The 15380-nt window shown below is 44.4% G+C and overlaps 1 protein-coding gene across 2 annotated transcripts in view; it reads right to left on the reverse strand.

Annotated features, from left to right (window-relative positions):
* Positions 1-207: 207 nt before the first annotated feature.
* The window catches only part of CD58 (CD58 molecule), a 43915-nt gene continuing 28742 nt past the window's right edge, over positions 208-15380 (reverse strand). The window contains exons 5-9 of one of the 2 annotated variants that reach the window (XR_012651375.1): positions 11412-11480; positions 11165-11233; positions 10754-10822; positions 6555-6753; positions 208-5899 (exon numbers count right to left, since the gene is read on the reverse strand). Coding sequence is in view for 1 of the 2 variants with exons in the window: in XM_075034388.1 (XP_074890489.1) it covers positions 5886-5899; positions 10754-10822; positions 11165-11233; positions 11412-11480 (221 nt within the window). In the remaining variant the exon portion in view is untranslated. The remainder of the gene's footprint in view (positions 5900-6554; positions 6754-10753; positions 10823-11164; positions 11234-11411; positions 11481-15380) is intronic. The other variant, XM_075034388.1, reaches the window with a different exon arrangement.

Below are 15380 nucleotides of genomic sequence, written 5' to 3' on the forward strand. Positions count from 1 at the left end.
TTATTCTGGAATAAACGAGGAGCAGGATTTCCCGCAGACACTGCTTCCGTAGGATAAAGCTAATACAAAGAAAAGGAGTCAGGACCAAGGAATCAATGGGGATGTGTCCTGTGAGCACAAGTACTTAACAGCAGCTTGTACTCACTGCGAGTTTCTGTTATTAGCAACAATCAGGTCTCAACATCAACATGAGCTGGGACTTCAGGGTGTCGGAGGGCAGGCTCGCTTCCTGGAATACAATCTGCATCTCCTGGACTCAAGTTGTACACAAGCCAGAAGTAACTGTGCATCTCAAGTAAGCTTCTACTCTTTGCTATTGAAAACTGCCTATTTTTGCATTCACTGCAAAATAAGATTGAACACAAATTTTTCACGAAAAAAATGTTTATTCTTTTTTAGTTATTGCACAGGAGACATTTGGAGAGAGGGACATGGGGAACGGCACTGCAAGTGCTGTCACCAAAACTTGCAGGAAGTCAGGCCAATTTATTTTCCCAAATGTCTGGCTTCACATCCCTACAGAAAAAAAAAAAAAATCTACCCATCATAATAAACCAAAGAAAACAACAATACCGATAAAAAAAGCCCTGAGCTTCACTCTTGCTTTGAAAACTGCAAAGTCTATACTTCTACCAGTGGGTAGAAGTTTCTCATGCACAGCAGACACTTTGCAAAGCGAGTGGGTGAAAGCAAGCAGCAAGACACCATAGAGCCTGTAGTTCTTGGTGTTTCATCAGCCTGCCATATACATGGGTTTTTCTACTTCTGATAAAGCTCCAAAATTCCACGAATTATGCTGAAGACTTCCAGCAACTGTTGTTAATTAACCACAACTGCTTACTGTATTTGAAGACTGTTGCTTCTTGCTTTGGAAACAAAGTCAGTATCAGGTGTCAAGGAATTTTCAAAACCACACTCTATGTGAGACTTTTGCTTGCTGTTCAGTATTAAATTGCACAGGATGAATGCAGTGTATTAGATGAACTGGTATAGTTTCTGGGAGCAATTTCAGCCAGTTCCGCCAAACAATGATTTTTTTGACCATTATTTCTTATATCAAGAACAGAAAGCAAGCCTTTGTCCAAGCAGGAAAAGAAGCTACAGGTTTACCCTTACCACAGTACATGACAAAGGACATCTTTGTGTGGAAACTTGTTAAAAAGTTACTAAGAAGTAGACAGCATCATCCTGATAAACCTGTTGAAGATGCAATGGAGGACACTTTGCTAAGGAGCTGTGACTTAAAAATACATACATAAAATAAATCACTTTGGGTTAAAGATTATTTTGGGTATTGTTTAATGACTTTCAAGATTATATATAAAGTGTAGGTATATACTACAAAAAAGATATGGCAAAGCTTTTTTACATATGAAAAAGTTTTTTTAATAAATTAGGACCAAATATTTACAGACAGCAGTAGACGTAAGGTGGTCTAGCTCTAACGAAAGATCCTGTTGAACACTCTTGCAGTGCAGCTACAAAGCACAGAAGAAATTGTGTGAGTGGAAGTAAACATCTAAATGGTATGTATAACAATAAGGGAAGATCTCAAGTCTTCTGTAAGGTCTGTACTTCCTACAACAGGACATAAGTTACCTGTGATCTTTCTCATACTGTTAGAAACTTTAGTTAGGTTTCACTACCAGAAAAGCCACACAGGAGTAGCTTAAATGTCCTACAGAGCTGTCTAATGTAAAATCTTTGACAACAGGCTAGCCAACCTCATGAGGAAAGCTCTGAAGTAGGAATGATGGGAAGGGAGATCACAACCCACAGTTAAGTAGTAGTGGATAGGGTTCCAAAGTAAAGGGTACAGGGTGACAGGAACAAAATAGACCTCAGAAGCAAAAAAAAAAAAACCACAACCAAAAAAACCCCCCCAAAAAAACATTGGCAGGAGGAGGCATGAAAGTACATGCACAAATGCATGCAGCATGGAAAGCAAGCAGGAAGAATTACAGTTCTCCGTGAGTTCCCAGAAGTACAACATTGTTGGAATAACAGACATGGCAAGCCAGCTTGCACGACTGAAGCACTGGAGTGGATGTGTAGAAACTCTGCAGGAAAGTCATGGAGGTAGAAGAGAGGCTGCCCTCTCTGTGACAGAGTGGGTTGAATGTATGGAGCTCTGATCCAGAGCAGGTGACAGGCTGGCTGAGAGCTTGTGGGTCATGATCCCAGGAAAGGCTAGTAAGGACGTAAGGATAACCAACATGGCTGGAGCATGCTATAGCACCACCAGATCAGGGTAAGGAAGGAGGTGAAGGCTTCTCCAAACAGCTCGAGGAAGTCTCCGACTCACAGACTCTGGCACTTAGGAGAGAACTTCTGACATCTCCTGGAAAAGCAATGCAACAATTCAAGCAGTCAGGAAGATTTCTGGGCAGTGTCAGGGACAACTTCTTCACACAGACTACCAGATGCTCCAGCAAGGACTTGTGTGGCTGTATCTGCTGCTCACTGACAGGGGAGGACTGGATGGGGCTGTGGTCACAAATGGCTGCCTTGGCTGTAGTGCCCAAGAATCAGCTCCAGGTCCTGAGAGGAGTGAGGAAGGTAAGCATCAGAGTACAGGCCCTGCACTTTCAGAGAGCAAATTTCCGCTTATTCAGGAAGATGGTAGGCAGGATCTCACGGGAGACAATTCTGAAGAGCAAAGGAGCTCAAGAGAGCCATCAGGCCTCTAAGGAGGACTTTCTCCCAGCACGAGCACAGGCCATCCCCATAGTCAAGAAAACAGGCAGGCAAATCAGGAGATCAGCTTGGCTAAGAAGGCTGGCTCTGTCAGGAGCTCCAGTGCAAAAATAGCTTATATTAGATGTGGAGGCAGGGGCAGGCAGGCTACAATGGAGGAATTTAGGAACACTGCCAGGGCTGATAAGGATGGTGTCAGGAAAGCCAAGGCTCAGCTATACTTAGACTTGCAAAGGACATCAAGAGCAACCAGAGCTGCATCTGCTGCTACTTTAACTGTAAAGGATTAAAGGAGGAAAATACAGGCCCATTCCTCAATTGGGGGAGCGGGTTAAGAATATCAGACAGCGAAGGCTTAGTTCCTTGACGTGTTCCTTGCCTCAGTCTTCATTAACAAGGTCTCACAGGCTCTGTGCTTAGTCAAAGGGCTGAAGAAAAACTACCAGAAGTCAGGGATTACTTGAGAAAACTTGATCCACACCAGTCCACAGGACTTGATCAGATGTATTCAAGTGTGCTATGAGAGCTGGCTGATGTCACTGTGAGTGCAGGTAACCTTTAAAAAGTCATGGAGATTGAGGAAGTCCCTGACTAGAAAAACTAGAAAAGGTTCATCCGTTTTAAAAAAGCACCAAAAGGTCAACCTGGAGATCTACAGGCTGGTCAGTCTCACTGTCATCCCTGGGAGAATCATGCAGCATGACCACTTAAGACACATTTCTGGGCTCATGAAGGAGAAAATAGTTGGAAAGAGCATACATTTAACTAAGGGTAAATCATGCCTAATCAACCCAACTGCCTTCTATAATGATAAAACAACTAGATTTATGGATGAGTGGAAAGTAGTATTTTTATACCTTGTCTTTAGCAAGGCTTTTGACCCATCTCCCACAGTATTTCTGTATCCAAGTTAGAACATTATGGCTTGAATGGGCAAACTACACAGACTGTTGGATGGATAAGGAATTGGCTGGATGGTCATGTCCCAGGAATTACAGTTGATGGCTCAATGTCCAAGTGGAAACCAGTAACGAGTAGTGTCCCTCAAGGGTCTGCACTGGGAGCAATATTATTTAATATCTTCATCAATGGCATAGATAGTGGGATTGAGTGCACCCTCAGCAAGTTTGCAGATGACACCAAACTGAGTGGTGCTGTTGATACACTTGAGGGAAGGGATGCCATCCAGAAGGACCTTGACAGGCTTGAAAAGCGAGCCCACGTGTAACTTATGAAGTTCAACAAGACCAAGTGCAAGGTCTTGCTTGTCGGTCAGGACAATCCCCAATATCAATGCCAGGTGAGGGATGAATAGATTGAGAGCAGCCCTGTGGAAAAGGACTTGGATATACCAGTGGACAAAAAATTAGATATGAGCTGGCAATGTGCCCTTGCAGCCCAGAAACCCAATTGTATCCCGGGCTGCATCAAAAGAAGCATGGCCAGCAGGTCAAGGGAGGCAATTATCTCCCCTGACTCTGCTATTGTGAGACTCCACCTGAAGTATTGTCCCCACCACAAGAAAGACATGGACCTGTTAGAGTGGATCTAGAGGAGAGCCATGAAGATGATCAGAGGGATGGAACACCTCTCCTGTGAAGAAAGGCTGAGAGTTGGGGTTGTTCAGCCTGGAGAACAGGTGGCTTCAGGGAGACCTTATTGCAGCCTTTTAATACCTAGAGGGGGCTTATAAGAAAGACAGAGAAAGACTTTTTACCAAGGCCTGTAGTGACAGAACAAGGGGCAACAGTTTAAAACTGAAAGAGGATAGATTTAGGTTGGACATAAGGACAACATTTTCTACGATGAGAGTGGTGAGACACTGGTTGCCCAGAGAAGCTGGGGATCCCCCATCATCAGCAGTGTTCAAGGTCAGGCTGGACCGGGCTTTGAGCAACCTGATCTAGTGAAAGTTGTCCTTGCCCACAGCAGGGGCCATTGGACTAGATAATTTTTAAAGGTCCCTTCCAACCTGTTCTATGATTCTATGGTAAAGAACTGGTTGGATAATTGGGCTTAGATGGTAGTGGCTAACAGGTCGTACTCTTCCTGGATGGCTGAGACAAGTAGAGTACTACAAGGGTCTGTGCAGGAACTGGTCCCATTTAACATCTCCATCAGTGGTCTGGAGGAGGGGATAAAGTGCAGTCTTGTCAAGTTTGCAGATGACACCAAACTGGGGAGAATCAGTCAACATGCTAAAGGGCTGGGCTGTCAGAGAGACCTAGACAGGTTAAAATTAAAAAAGGACAAATGCAAAGCTCTGGGAGAGAGGAACCACTTGCAATGATACAAGCCAGGGTCTGGCTGACGGGAGCAGTTCTGCTGAAAAGAAGCAGGGGGATCTCAGTAAGCAGCAAGCCAAATGCGAGCCAGCAGTGTCCCCTGGCAGCAAAGGTGGCTAACAGCATCCTGGGCTGTATTAACAGGAGCTTAGCCAGTAGGTTGAGGGTAGTGATTATCCCTCTCTACTCAGCACACATTAGAACACATTTAGAATACTGCATCCAATTTTGGACTCCTTCAAGAAGACAGGCATCAATAAAATTGGAGCAAGTTCAGTGGAGGGCTACCAAGATGGTCAGAGCACTTGCACTGTGAGGAAAAGCTGAAGGCACTGTACTTGTTCAAGCCTGGAGAAGAGTAGGCTTTGGGAGGGTACCTAGCAGCAGTGTTCTACCAACTCCAGGAGATAGCTATCTTGGAGAACATTTGTCTGGAGCATTGAGTTCCAGCTGGAGGACTGAGACTAGCAAATGCAAACTTCCATCCATCTGGAATGGCTGAAGGATGAGCTGTCTTTCTTCTGACTGTAAAAACATACTGATCCAAAATTGCACAGAAAGCTGGTTAAGTTTTGATTTATCCACATTCACGTCAATGGATATGACTTTGTTAATTTCCAAATATCATTTATAAAAAAGACCTGCAATTTGTGTAAGTACAACATTGTTTGCTAAAACCAGATACAAAACAATACCAAAGATTTTGTCCATTATTCGACCCATTTCCCTTCTGAGAAAAGAAGAATAGGCACTGGAAACAGCTCATCTAGTCTTCAAAGTACTTCTTCATGGATGACTTCAGTGCTCGTGGAAAACCTCCAAGAGAAAAGATAGCATTTCTCCAAGAGAAAAGATAGCATCTCCTTCGCCGTTGAATTCTACCACTTCTCTTCCATTGTTTGCTTATGATTTAAGATCTGAAGCAAAAGCAAAAGAAAAGCACACAAATTATTATGTCTTCTCTTCTAGAAATTGAACTAGTTATACAAGAATACTACAGGCTTTAAATACTAATAAAGTGTGAAGATGAATTAAGACATTGTCACATGATCCAAAACAATCCAATTACAGCAGCTATGCAGCCTGTGGTATATGATAGCCACTAGCCATTTTACCCAAATTATCTGTTTATGACTAGACACATTCTTCTGCAACTGGAGCAGGTTAAGAACATTTATCACTTACTGCCAGCCACCGGCTAAGCAGCTGGTAACCAGTGAGGCTGTTCTGACTCCACGACTTTAGATCATATAACTAGGCAAAGATACCACTTTCATGCAAAGGTTCAAGTCTATAATGTTAGTATCAGCTGTGCACCATACATGCATGTCATGCTGCTGCTATTTCTCCCGCACAGTAATGCCAGGTACTTTTGGAGTTTTCTCTTTTGAGGATTGCAGACAGAGCTTTTATTTGACAAGCAAGGAAACTGAAGGCAAAGGGAAGTTACAGTGCAGGAAGTTAGAACCCATCAAGTTCAAGATTATGTGCACAACTTAACTCACTGCATGCAACATGCATTAACCTGTAACCAGGCTGATTTCCAATAAAGCATACACAAGGTCCACTTACATCAGTGTTTCCATCTTGGTGCACACAGAGCAACAGCGTAAGGTGAACCAACAGGACACTGTGTCATTCAGTCTTTGCTCCTATTTTGATAGCACTGCCGCTCCCTTTCACTAGTCTCTAGCTCAGCATCACTCCAACCTAGGATAAGACGCCGAGGCAGTCTAGGAGAGCAGCATATGGTGACACATGGTACTCATCTCTGTAGACAATGAGAAAGATGTCCCTAGTCTGGTTCTCACAAGATTCCTGGATAGGCCTGAAGTATTTTTATGATTTGTATTCTTAAAATCCAAGCAGGTTTACTGCTTTGCCTATGGCTGACTTACACCAGCTTGATGACAAGACTCAAGAACATGATTGAGAAGCCAGCTGGCGGTTTGCTTGTGTCTATGCAGTGAGAGGACCTGAATAGGAAATTAGAGTTCTCCTCTCATTTTAGAGCTATGGCGATAGGCATCAGGTTTCACACTCCCCACAACATTCAAAAAGTTCTGTCCGCACACAGCTTGCAAACAGCACCAAGGAAAGCACAGCTATATCTGATGTCTTGACATGATGTAACTACATAACTATTTCAGACGCTAAACCCTTAAGCATGACATAGGAGCACAGTTTAGCCAAGTAAGTAACCCTTGCAAAGCAGCATGTCATGTAGGCCATGAATCGTACACTAACTTACTTCATTTGATTGCCAGTATTACTCCTTGGCAACCAACAGGATCTGACTCAGTTTATTACAAATTACCACAGCTTCCTCCCCAGCTATACAGCCCTGTTTTAAGTCTGTTTCCTTGTTTCATGACAGTTTCACTGGCAGTTTTCATCTGCATCACAGAGTCATCCCAGTTTCTTATACTCAGTCCTAACTCCTTCCCACTGTTTCACTCATCCGTGTTTTCTCACATTCGGAGACTTCCCGCCCCCCTCCCTCTTTTCCACATTGTCTTCAGCAAATATCTGAATGTGATTGCTTGGCTGGTAATTCAATAAAAGAATCAAACCTGGCAGAACAGTAAACTCTGCAGCGGTAAGGTGCCACCAGCTTACACATTCCTGTGCATTTTGAGAATCTTTAAATGGATTATCTGCATCAGTGGTCTCCAAAGTGGGGTATGTGCAAGGCAATCCATTGCAGTACAGGAAGAAAACATTTTTGCACCATTAAAAATGCTGTTTACATCATCCCTATCTCACCCTTTTTTAATTTCTATTTTTGTGCATATTTTATAACGTACGTAATAACGAGTATATTAGCACATGCATATAATTTATAAATAAATATACATAAATTGGGTGCGTATGTTCAAAATATTTTACTGATGTGGTGCACAATCAAAAAAGTTTGGAGAACACTGATCTACAACACAAAAAGCAGAAACCAGTATGAAATGCCCATATTTACAGCACTTAACTAAAGGCTATATGACAGACAAAACAACATTTTTCCTTTTCTTTTGAGGAAAAGAAAATTGTTTTCCATCAATCTGCAAACTTCTTTTCTTACCAAACAAAAATGCTTTGATATACACTGGCTTATACTACAAATTTTCTTTTTAAACATTTAAGTCAGACAAAAAATTTCAAACCAAGAAGTTTCTGGTGACTCAGTTAATAAATTTGAAAACAAAACCTTTCATAGAATCACAGAATATCTCAAGTTGGAAGGGACCTATAAGGATCATCGAGTCCAAATCCCTGCTCCTCTCAGGACTACCTGAAACTAAACCGTATGACTAAGAGCATCGTCCAGAACTCCTTGAACACAGATGTTTTATTTGTCAAGTACTTTTAAATTAGCTATGTTCTATGTAGAACAGCCAGTACTGTCAAAGGCTTCAGCTCTGGGAAACCAGCTCATGCCCTGTACCACCAGACTCATTCTCAGTTAAACTACAGCTGTTCTACAGCATGCTGAAAGCGCAGCAAAGCTTTACGGTGTGAGAAAGTAACAGCTTCATGCAACACATATTTCATATGCATATCTCAGCCTGTCCTGCTATCACTGCAACAGCCCCCTCCAGCCCTTTTCCCTGTCTCCTGCCTTTCCTTCTCTCTTTGAATCCACCGCTGACCAGCACCCCATCTCCTCCAGTATGTCAGCCCAGTACTTATCAAAGCCCTTAGTAATCAGATTTAACCTTTTAGTCCAGCAGAAGACCACCCAGATTTTTCTGCTGGGTCAGTTTCCTGCTAACATGAGGTAGTTAAACTGGCTCACAGAGGGGTGTGATGAACATCAGAGCTGGTCCAAAGAGAAAGACCTCCACTTTCAGTGTTAGTGAGTGGCCAGATTAGCTCAAACCATCCCACAAGTTACAGTCGACATGGAACAATTTTCACCCATCCACAGAAAAGATAATGCTCCCTAGAGTCAGAGTAAAGCATGCTTGAACTACAGTAAATTACAGCAAGTCTCTCAAACCCAGATAAGTTGATTGCTGTCATTAGATGGATTCAAAGTTCAGCAACGGTTCTCAGTATCATCTTAGTCTGTGTAAGCTTTGCAGACACACCAGCAATGAGAAAGTTTTATTACATATTTAGCTACAGTCTTACTTCTGAAACTCTTACACAACTCCAGTGAAATTCTTTCTAAACAGGTTGTGCACTTCAACTATATTCCTTGGGAATTGAGAAAGTTACAATTATTGATGACAGCTGATTTCACTTCTCCATGCTACCACTGAATCTGCTAGGTCACGGAAATTACTTCTGCCTCCACCACCTGGCTGTCATGAAGACCAGAGACTTTGAGATCTAGCACTATGCTACAGCTTCAACTATTCTGCCTGGAACCTTCCTGTTACACAGATAGGAACTTTGGATTTTTCTACAGATAAGTTCAGCAGGGTTTTCTGCAATACTACCACGTGCTTTGGAAGCCAAACTTAAGAGTGTAGTAATTGCTCTCTTGGCAAGGGTGTGGCCATTCTGTGTTCTTTGCCACATTTAGATGCCTCAGTAAGACTTTTCACTATAAACTAAAAGTCAATAAACTCAGCTCCAAACCTTTGACCTTTAACACTTCTTGCGAATCACTGTGTGAAATTAATTAGTAACCAGAGTGAAACCAGGTACCATTCCATAGGCTTCCTCTACTCTAGAAAAATTCTACAGAAACAGTATTTTGGTCTGGATGGATGACAGACCAATGTAAGCCTTTGCCTGTGCAGTTTATTAAAGGATAGCCCTTATATTCTTCTGTTACCAGATTTGGGACAGGACTAATCCGAGTTTTGATATTCTCCATGTTGATGTACTCTGAGAAGCAGCTGTGTGACCTCACAGATGCACTGGTCTGCACACATACCATAGAAAATAGACTGAGAGGGCAAAACAGCTTTGGAGACACGTAAATGGAGGCCTGCTATGCCCTCATAGTAAATGCAGCGTACAGAACTGATGACTGTGTAAAGGTTCTAACTAATTAATGGAATATGAAACAATTGTTGCAAAACATTGTATCTTTGCAGCCTGGATTTCACTAATAACCATAAGATGTAGTGTTGATCAACTATTCTCCCATACAGGGTAATAATCAGATTTCTCATTCCATGTGTCAGCCCTCAGGCCCACTGGTCTGTTTACTGAGAAGAGCTTTCCCACCATGTCCATGTAGGTTTAAAAAACAACAAACCACAAGAAAAACACAAATTAAGTAAACTCTCCATTCTTAGTGACCAAAGAAAACGCAGCTGCGCACCTAAGCAATAAAAAAAAACAACTTCAGTGTTACACAGTATCTCTCTACTTTGATAGGATGTTCAACAGCATTCATAATTAACAGGGTAGAACTGCAGTTCAGAAATCTACTGACACAAAAACATACTGCCTTACTGACACCTCAACCACTACAAGCTTTTATCACTTGTTAAGGCATGAAATAAAGTAAAAGTGCAAGCATGAGCAAGAGGTGTGTTATTAATGAATGTTAGTAAACTTTAATCCTACAGTTTTAAGCTGGCTAAATCAATCTTCTGAAAACTTCCATCACAAACATCCGATTCCCTAGCATACATCACACACACATGTACGCACCACACACACGCCCCTTTCCTCCTAATAATTCCCACTCTATTTTCTACTTGAGCAAAAGGGTCAGGGTCATACACAGCCTGGCCCAGCACTACAACTCCCAGCCTCCATGCTAGTCTGCACACTCTCCCAAGACACGGGGAACTTGCTTCACCCTCACATACCTTCTTTACTGAAGCTGGGAGAGTTGCTCAGGTGCTCCCCATTTCCACCTTCCGCATCCTGGGTCACTTCTGCAAGGAAAACAGGCAATACTCAGACAGTCCTGGAGCTTACAACACGCCCCCTCTCTGGCCCAGATGAATCAAGAGTAATCTGACTGAGAGCTGGGCCATTTGTTTGGCATCAATAATAGCCCTGACCAACATCCCCCACCTCCATGGGGCCATCATACAACACCTCCCCTATCTCCTCCATACCTGACTCCACACTGGCCTCATGACCCCTTCCCACACCCTGCAAAAGCCAAGCACAGATGGTACTCAGCACCCATGGTGCCGCCCGTAACTTCACATCAAGAAATGTTAGCCAAAAGTCACAACGAACAAAGACCTCTCCACAGCATAGGCACTCACCTCCTTCATCTACACCATGGTCACCTGCATGCTTGGCCAGTAAGCTGCTGTTCTCCTCCTTAAAGGTGTCTGAAGAGAGATCAGAAGACAACCACAGTCCCCTGTCTTGCCCAGATTCAAGTTACTGGCTATTGCTTAAGAGTGAGTTACTAGCTACAACTCCACATGTTGCCAACATCATCAGCTAACACCAGAAAGCCATCACCTTTCCCCCAGGACAGCTCCCCACCACAGAACAGGCACTCACCTCCCTCAGTTACACCATGGTTAACTGCAGACTCAGATGTCAGGGTGCTGATCTGCACAGCAGAGGCTTCTGAAAGAAGTCACAGGAGAGCTACAGTGCTCTGGAGTGTATCTCACTGCTTAACTTCACAGTGGTATCAGTAACCTGCTTAGAGATGAGTCACCAACTACAATTCATAAGACACACAGAATGACTCAGGTTCACTTGGCAAGGGAGCCCAGGAGGTATCTAACCCAACACCCTCCTCAAGGAAAGGACAACATTCAGTTCTAGACAGTTTGCTCAGGACTTTCTCCAGTCAGGTCTTAAAAACCTCCAAGGGTAGAAACTCCATGATGATTCCATGCAGCCCATCCTAGTGATTAGTTATGCTTAAAGACAGAAATCTTTTTCCTCATAGCCACACAGAATCTCCCCTGCTTCAATTTAGGACCATCACCTTGATATCATGCTAATACACCTCAGTAAACATCCTGGCTCAGCCTTCTTATCAATATCCCTATAGATATTGGCAGCTGCTGTTAGGTACCCTGAAAGCCTGTTCTTCTCTGGGATTGAACAAAAGCCTGTTCTTCTCTGGGATTGAACAAGTCCAGTTTCTTCAGCCTCCTCCTCAGAGGAAATGTGCTCCAGTCCCTGACCACATTGGTGGCGTTCTGCTGAACTTGCTCAAATTTATCAGCACTTTTCCAGCACTGGGTGGTGGGCCACAAGCTAGATGTAATACTCTACATGTCATTTAACAAGTGCCAAGTAACAGAAAATAACCACTTGCTCAATCCACTGGCTTAAGCACACCTTAAAACAGCCTAGGATGCTATCAGCCACCTTTGCTGGCAGGGAGCACTGTTGACTCATAGTGTCCTATCCATAAGGACTCCCAGGTACCTCTCAGCAGAGCTGCTCCCCTGCCAGTCAGGGCCCAGCTTGCACAAGTGCAGGACCCTGCACAGCCCCTGCAGAATTTCACGAGGTTCACGCAGGCCTCTACCCCTCCAGTTCCCTCCAAATGACAGTCCTGCTCTCACACTGATTTGACTGCACTCCACATTTTGCTGTCATCTATAAACTCAGTGACACTGTTTTCTCTCCCTTGTCCAGGTCACCAAAAAAAAAAAGACCTCTGCAGTACTCCACTTGCCACTGGCATCCATGTGGAGTACAACCCATTAACCACTACCTGCAGGCTTGACAGTCTAGCAAGTTTTCTACCCACGTAGACGGACATTCACCCATACTAGGGCATCCCAGCTTAGGACTCCAAGAATGCTGAGGGACACTGCATAAAAAGCCTTGCTACGGTCAAGGTATATGACATCCATTGCTCTCCCCTGATCTGCAGATCTAGTAGTTTCATCAAAAAAAGCTTGTCAACTTGGTCAACTGCAAATTACACTTATTCCCAGTCACCATCTTTCTTCTGTGACCAAAAAAATGTTCCAGGAAGACTTGCCCCATGATTCTCCCAGGGATGAAAGTGAGCCTGACTGACCTGCAGTTCTACAGATGGACCTGTTAGCCTTTTTGGAAGATAGCTGCAACATTTCCCTTCTTCCAGTTGTCACAGATCTTCCCCAACATGACATCTGCCAGCTCTTATAGCAACCCTTGTATCAGATCCCATGGACTAGTTTGGGCTAAGGTTTCTCCAGAAATCCCTGATCCGACCCTCTTCCATTACTAGCAGATCCTCTCCTTCTTGAACCTACCTCTAGGTAAAAACGCCACAGAGACTGTCAAAAATGGAGGCAAAGGTAGCACTCGGTATCTCAGCCTTATCTATATCTGGTATCAGAGAATCAGATGATGGTTGACACTGGAAGGAGCCTCTGGAAGTCATCTTATCCAACCCCTCCACTCAAGCAGATGAACCTAGAGAAGGCTGCACAGGATCATGTCCAGACAGCTTTTGAATATCTCCAAGGATGGAGACTCTACAGCCTCTCTGGGCAATGTGTTCCAGAGCTCAGTCACCCTGGCAGCAAAAAAGCATTTCCTGATGTTCAGATGGATCCTCCTATGTTTTAGATGGTGTCCACTGCCGCTTGTCCTGTCACTGGGCAACCACTGAGACGAGCCTGGTTCCCTCTTCTTCCTTTGTTCCCATCAGGTATTTATACACATTGACAAGACCCCCCCTTGAGTCCCCTCTTCTCCAGGCTGAACAGTTCCAGCTCTCTCAGAGTTTCCTTGTATGAGAGATAATATCACAAAATCACACAGTGGTTGAGGTTGGAAGGGAACCTTAGAAGTCATCTTGTCCTATGCCCCTGCTCAAGCAGGCTCAACTACAGCAGGCTGCCCAGGAGGACCACGACCAGTCCCTTAATCATCCTCATGGCCTTTGCTGGATTCTCTCCAGTAGCTCCATATCCTCCTTGTACTGAGGAGCCCAGAACAGGACTCCAGGTGCAGCCTTCACCAGTGCTGAGTAGAGGAGAAGGATCACCTCCCTCACACTGCTGGCAACATTCCTTCTAATGCAACCCAGGATACTGATACCCTTCTTTGCTGCAAGGGCACATTGTTGGCTCATGCTCATCTTCTTGTCCTCCAGGACCCCCAGGTCCTTCACTGAAAAGCTGCCTTTCAGGCTGATTGGCCCCCAGCATATACCAGCACATAGGGTTATTCCTCCCCAGGTGCAGGATTTTGCATTTCCTTTTGTTGACCTGCATGACATTTGTGCCAGCACGGCTCTCCAGCCTGTCGAGGTCCCTCTGGATGGCAACACATCCCCACATCCCTTTAGTGTGTCAGCCATTCCTCACAGTTTTGTATCATCAGCAAACTTGCTGAAGGCATACTCTGCCCCATCATTCAGATCATTAATGAAGACGTTCAAGAGGACTGGACCCAGTATTGACCCCTGGGGTACAACACTAGATACTGGCCTCCAACTAGCATTCATACCAGTGATCACAACCCTCTGATCTCAGCCATTCAGCCAGTTTTCAGTCCACCTCACCGTCTGCTCATCCAGCCTATACTTCATCAGCATCAGATATCACTAAATCAATCCCCTGTTCAGCAACATGCCCACGTTTTCCTCATTTATTCTTTCACAGATAACCTAGCAGCAGAAGCTGCTCTCATTGTCCTTGTCATCCCACAATGGTTTCACGCCTCCCTGAGCCTTGGCTTTCCTGACACCATCCTTATCAGTCCTGGCAGTGTTCCTAAATTCCTCCATTGTAGCCTGCCTGCCCCTGCCTCCACATCTAATATAAGCTATTTTTGCACTGGAGCTCCTGACAGAGCCAGCCTTCTTAGCCAAGCTGATCTCCTGATTTGCCTGCCTGTTTTCTTGACTATGGGGATGGCCTGTGCTCGTGCTGGGAGAAAGTCCTCCTTAGAGGCCTGATGGCTCTCTTGAGCTCCTTTGCTCTTCAGAATTGTCTCCCGTGAGATCCTGCCTACCATCTTCCTGAATAAGCGGAAATTTGCTCTCTGAAAGTGCAGGGCCTGTACTCTGATGCTTACCTTCCTCACTCCTCTCAGGATCTGGAGCTGATTCTTGGGCACTACAGCCAAGGCAGCATTTGTGACCACAGCCCCATCCAGTCCTCCCCTGTCAGTGAGCAGCAGATACAGCCACACAAGTCCTTGCTGGAGCATCTGGTAGTCTGTGTGAAGAAGTTGTCCCTGACACTGCCCAGAAATCTTTCTGACTGCTTGAATTGTTGCATTGCCTTTCCAGCAGATGTCAGGGAGATTTAAGACAGACACACATGCACAAAAAGTACCGTCTTCCACCAGAGACAATGAAGGACAGCCTGACTCCATTTCACAGAGCAGCAATCTCTCCAAACCATGCTTCCTCTTGGCAAAGCTTCCTCTTGGTCACATCGACTCTTCCTCCTCACTTAAGTGCTTCATATAAACACACTGGGGGACTGGAGGCCCCCTTGCAGAGATCTCCCAACAGGCAGCGTTGACCAGAAGCCAGCACTTCAGCAGGGACTCCTA

Source organism: Buteo buteo, chromosome 8 (assembly GCF_964188355.1).
Source record: "Buteo buteo chromosome 8, bButBut1.hap1.1, whole genome shotgun sequence".
Lineage (NCBI taxonomy): Eukaryota > Metazoa > Chordata > Aves > Accipitriformes > Accipitridae > Buteo > Buteo buteo.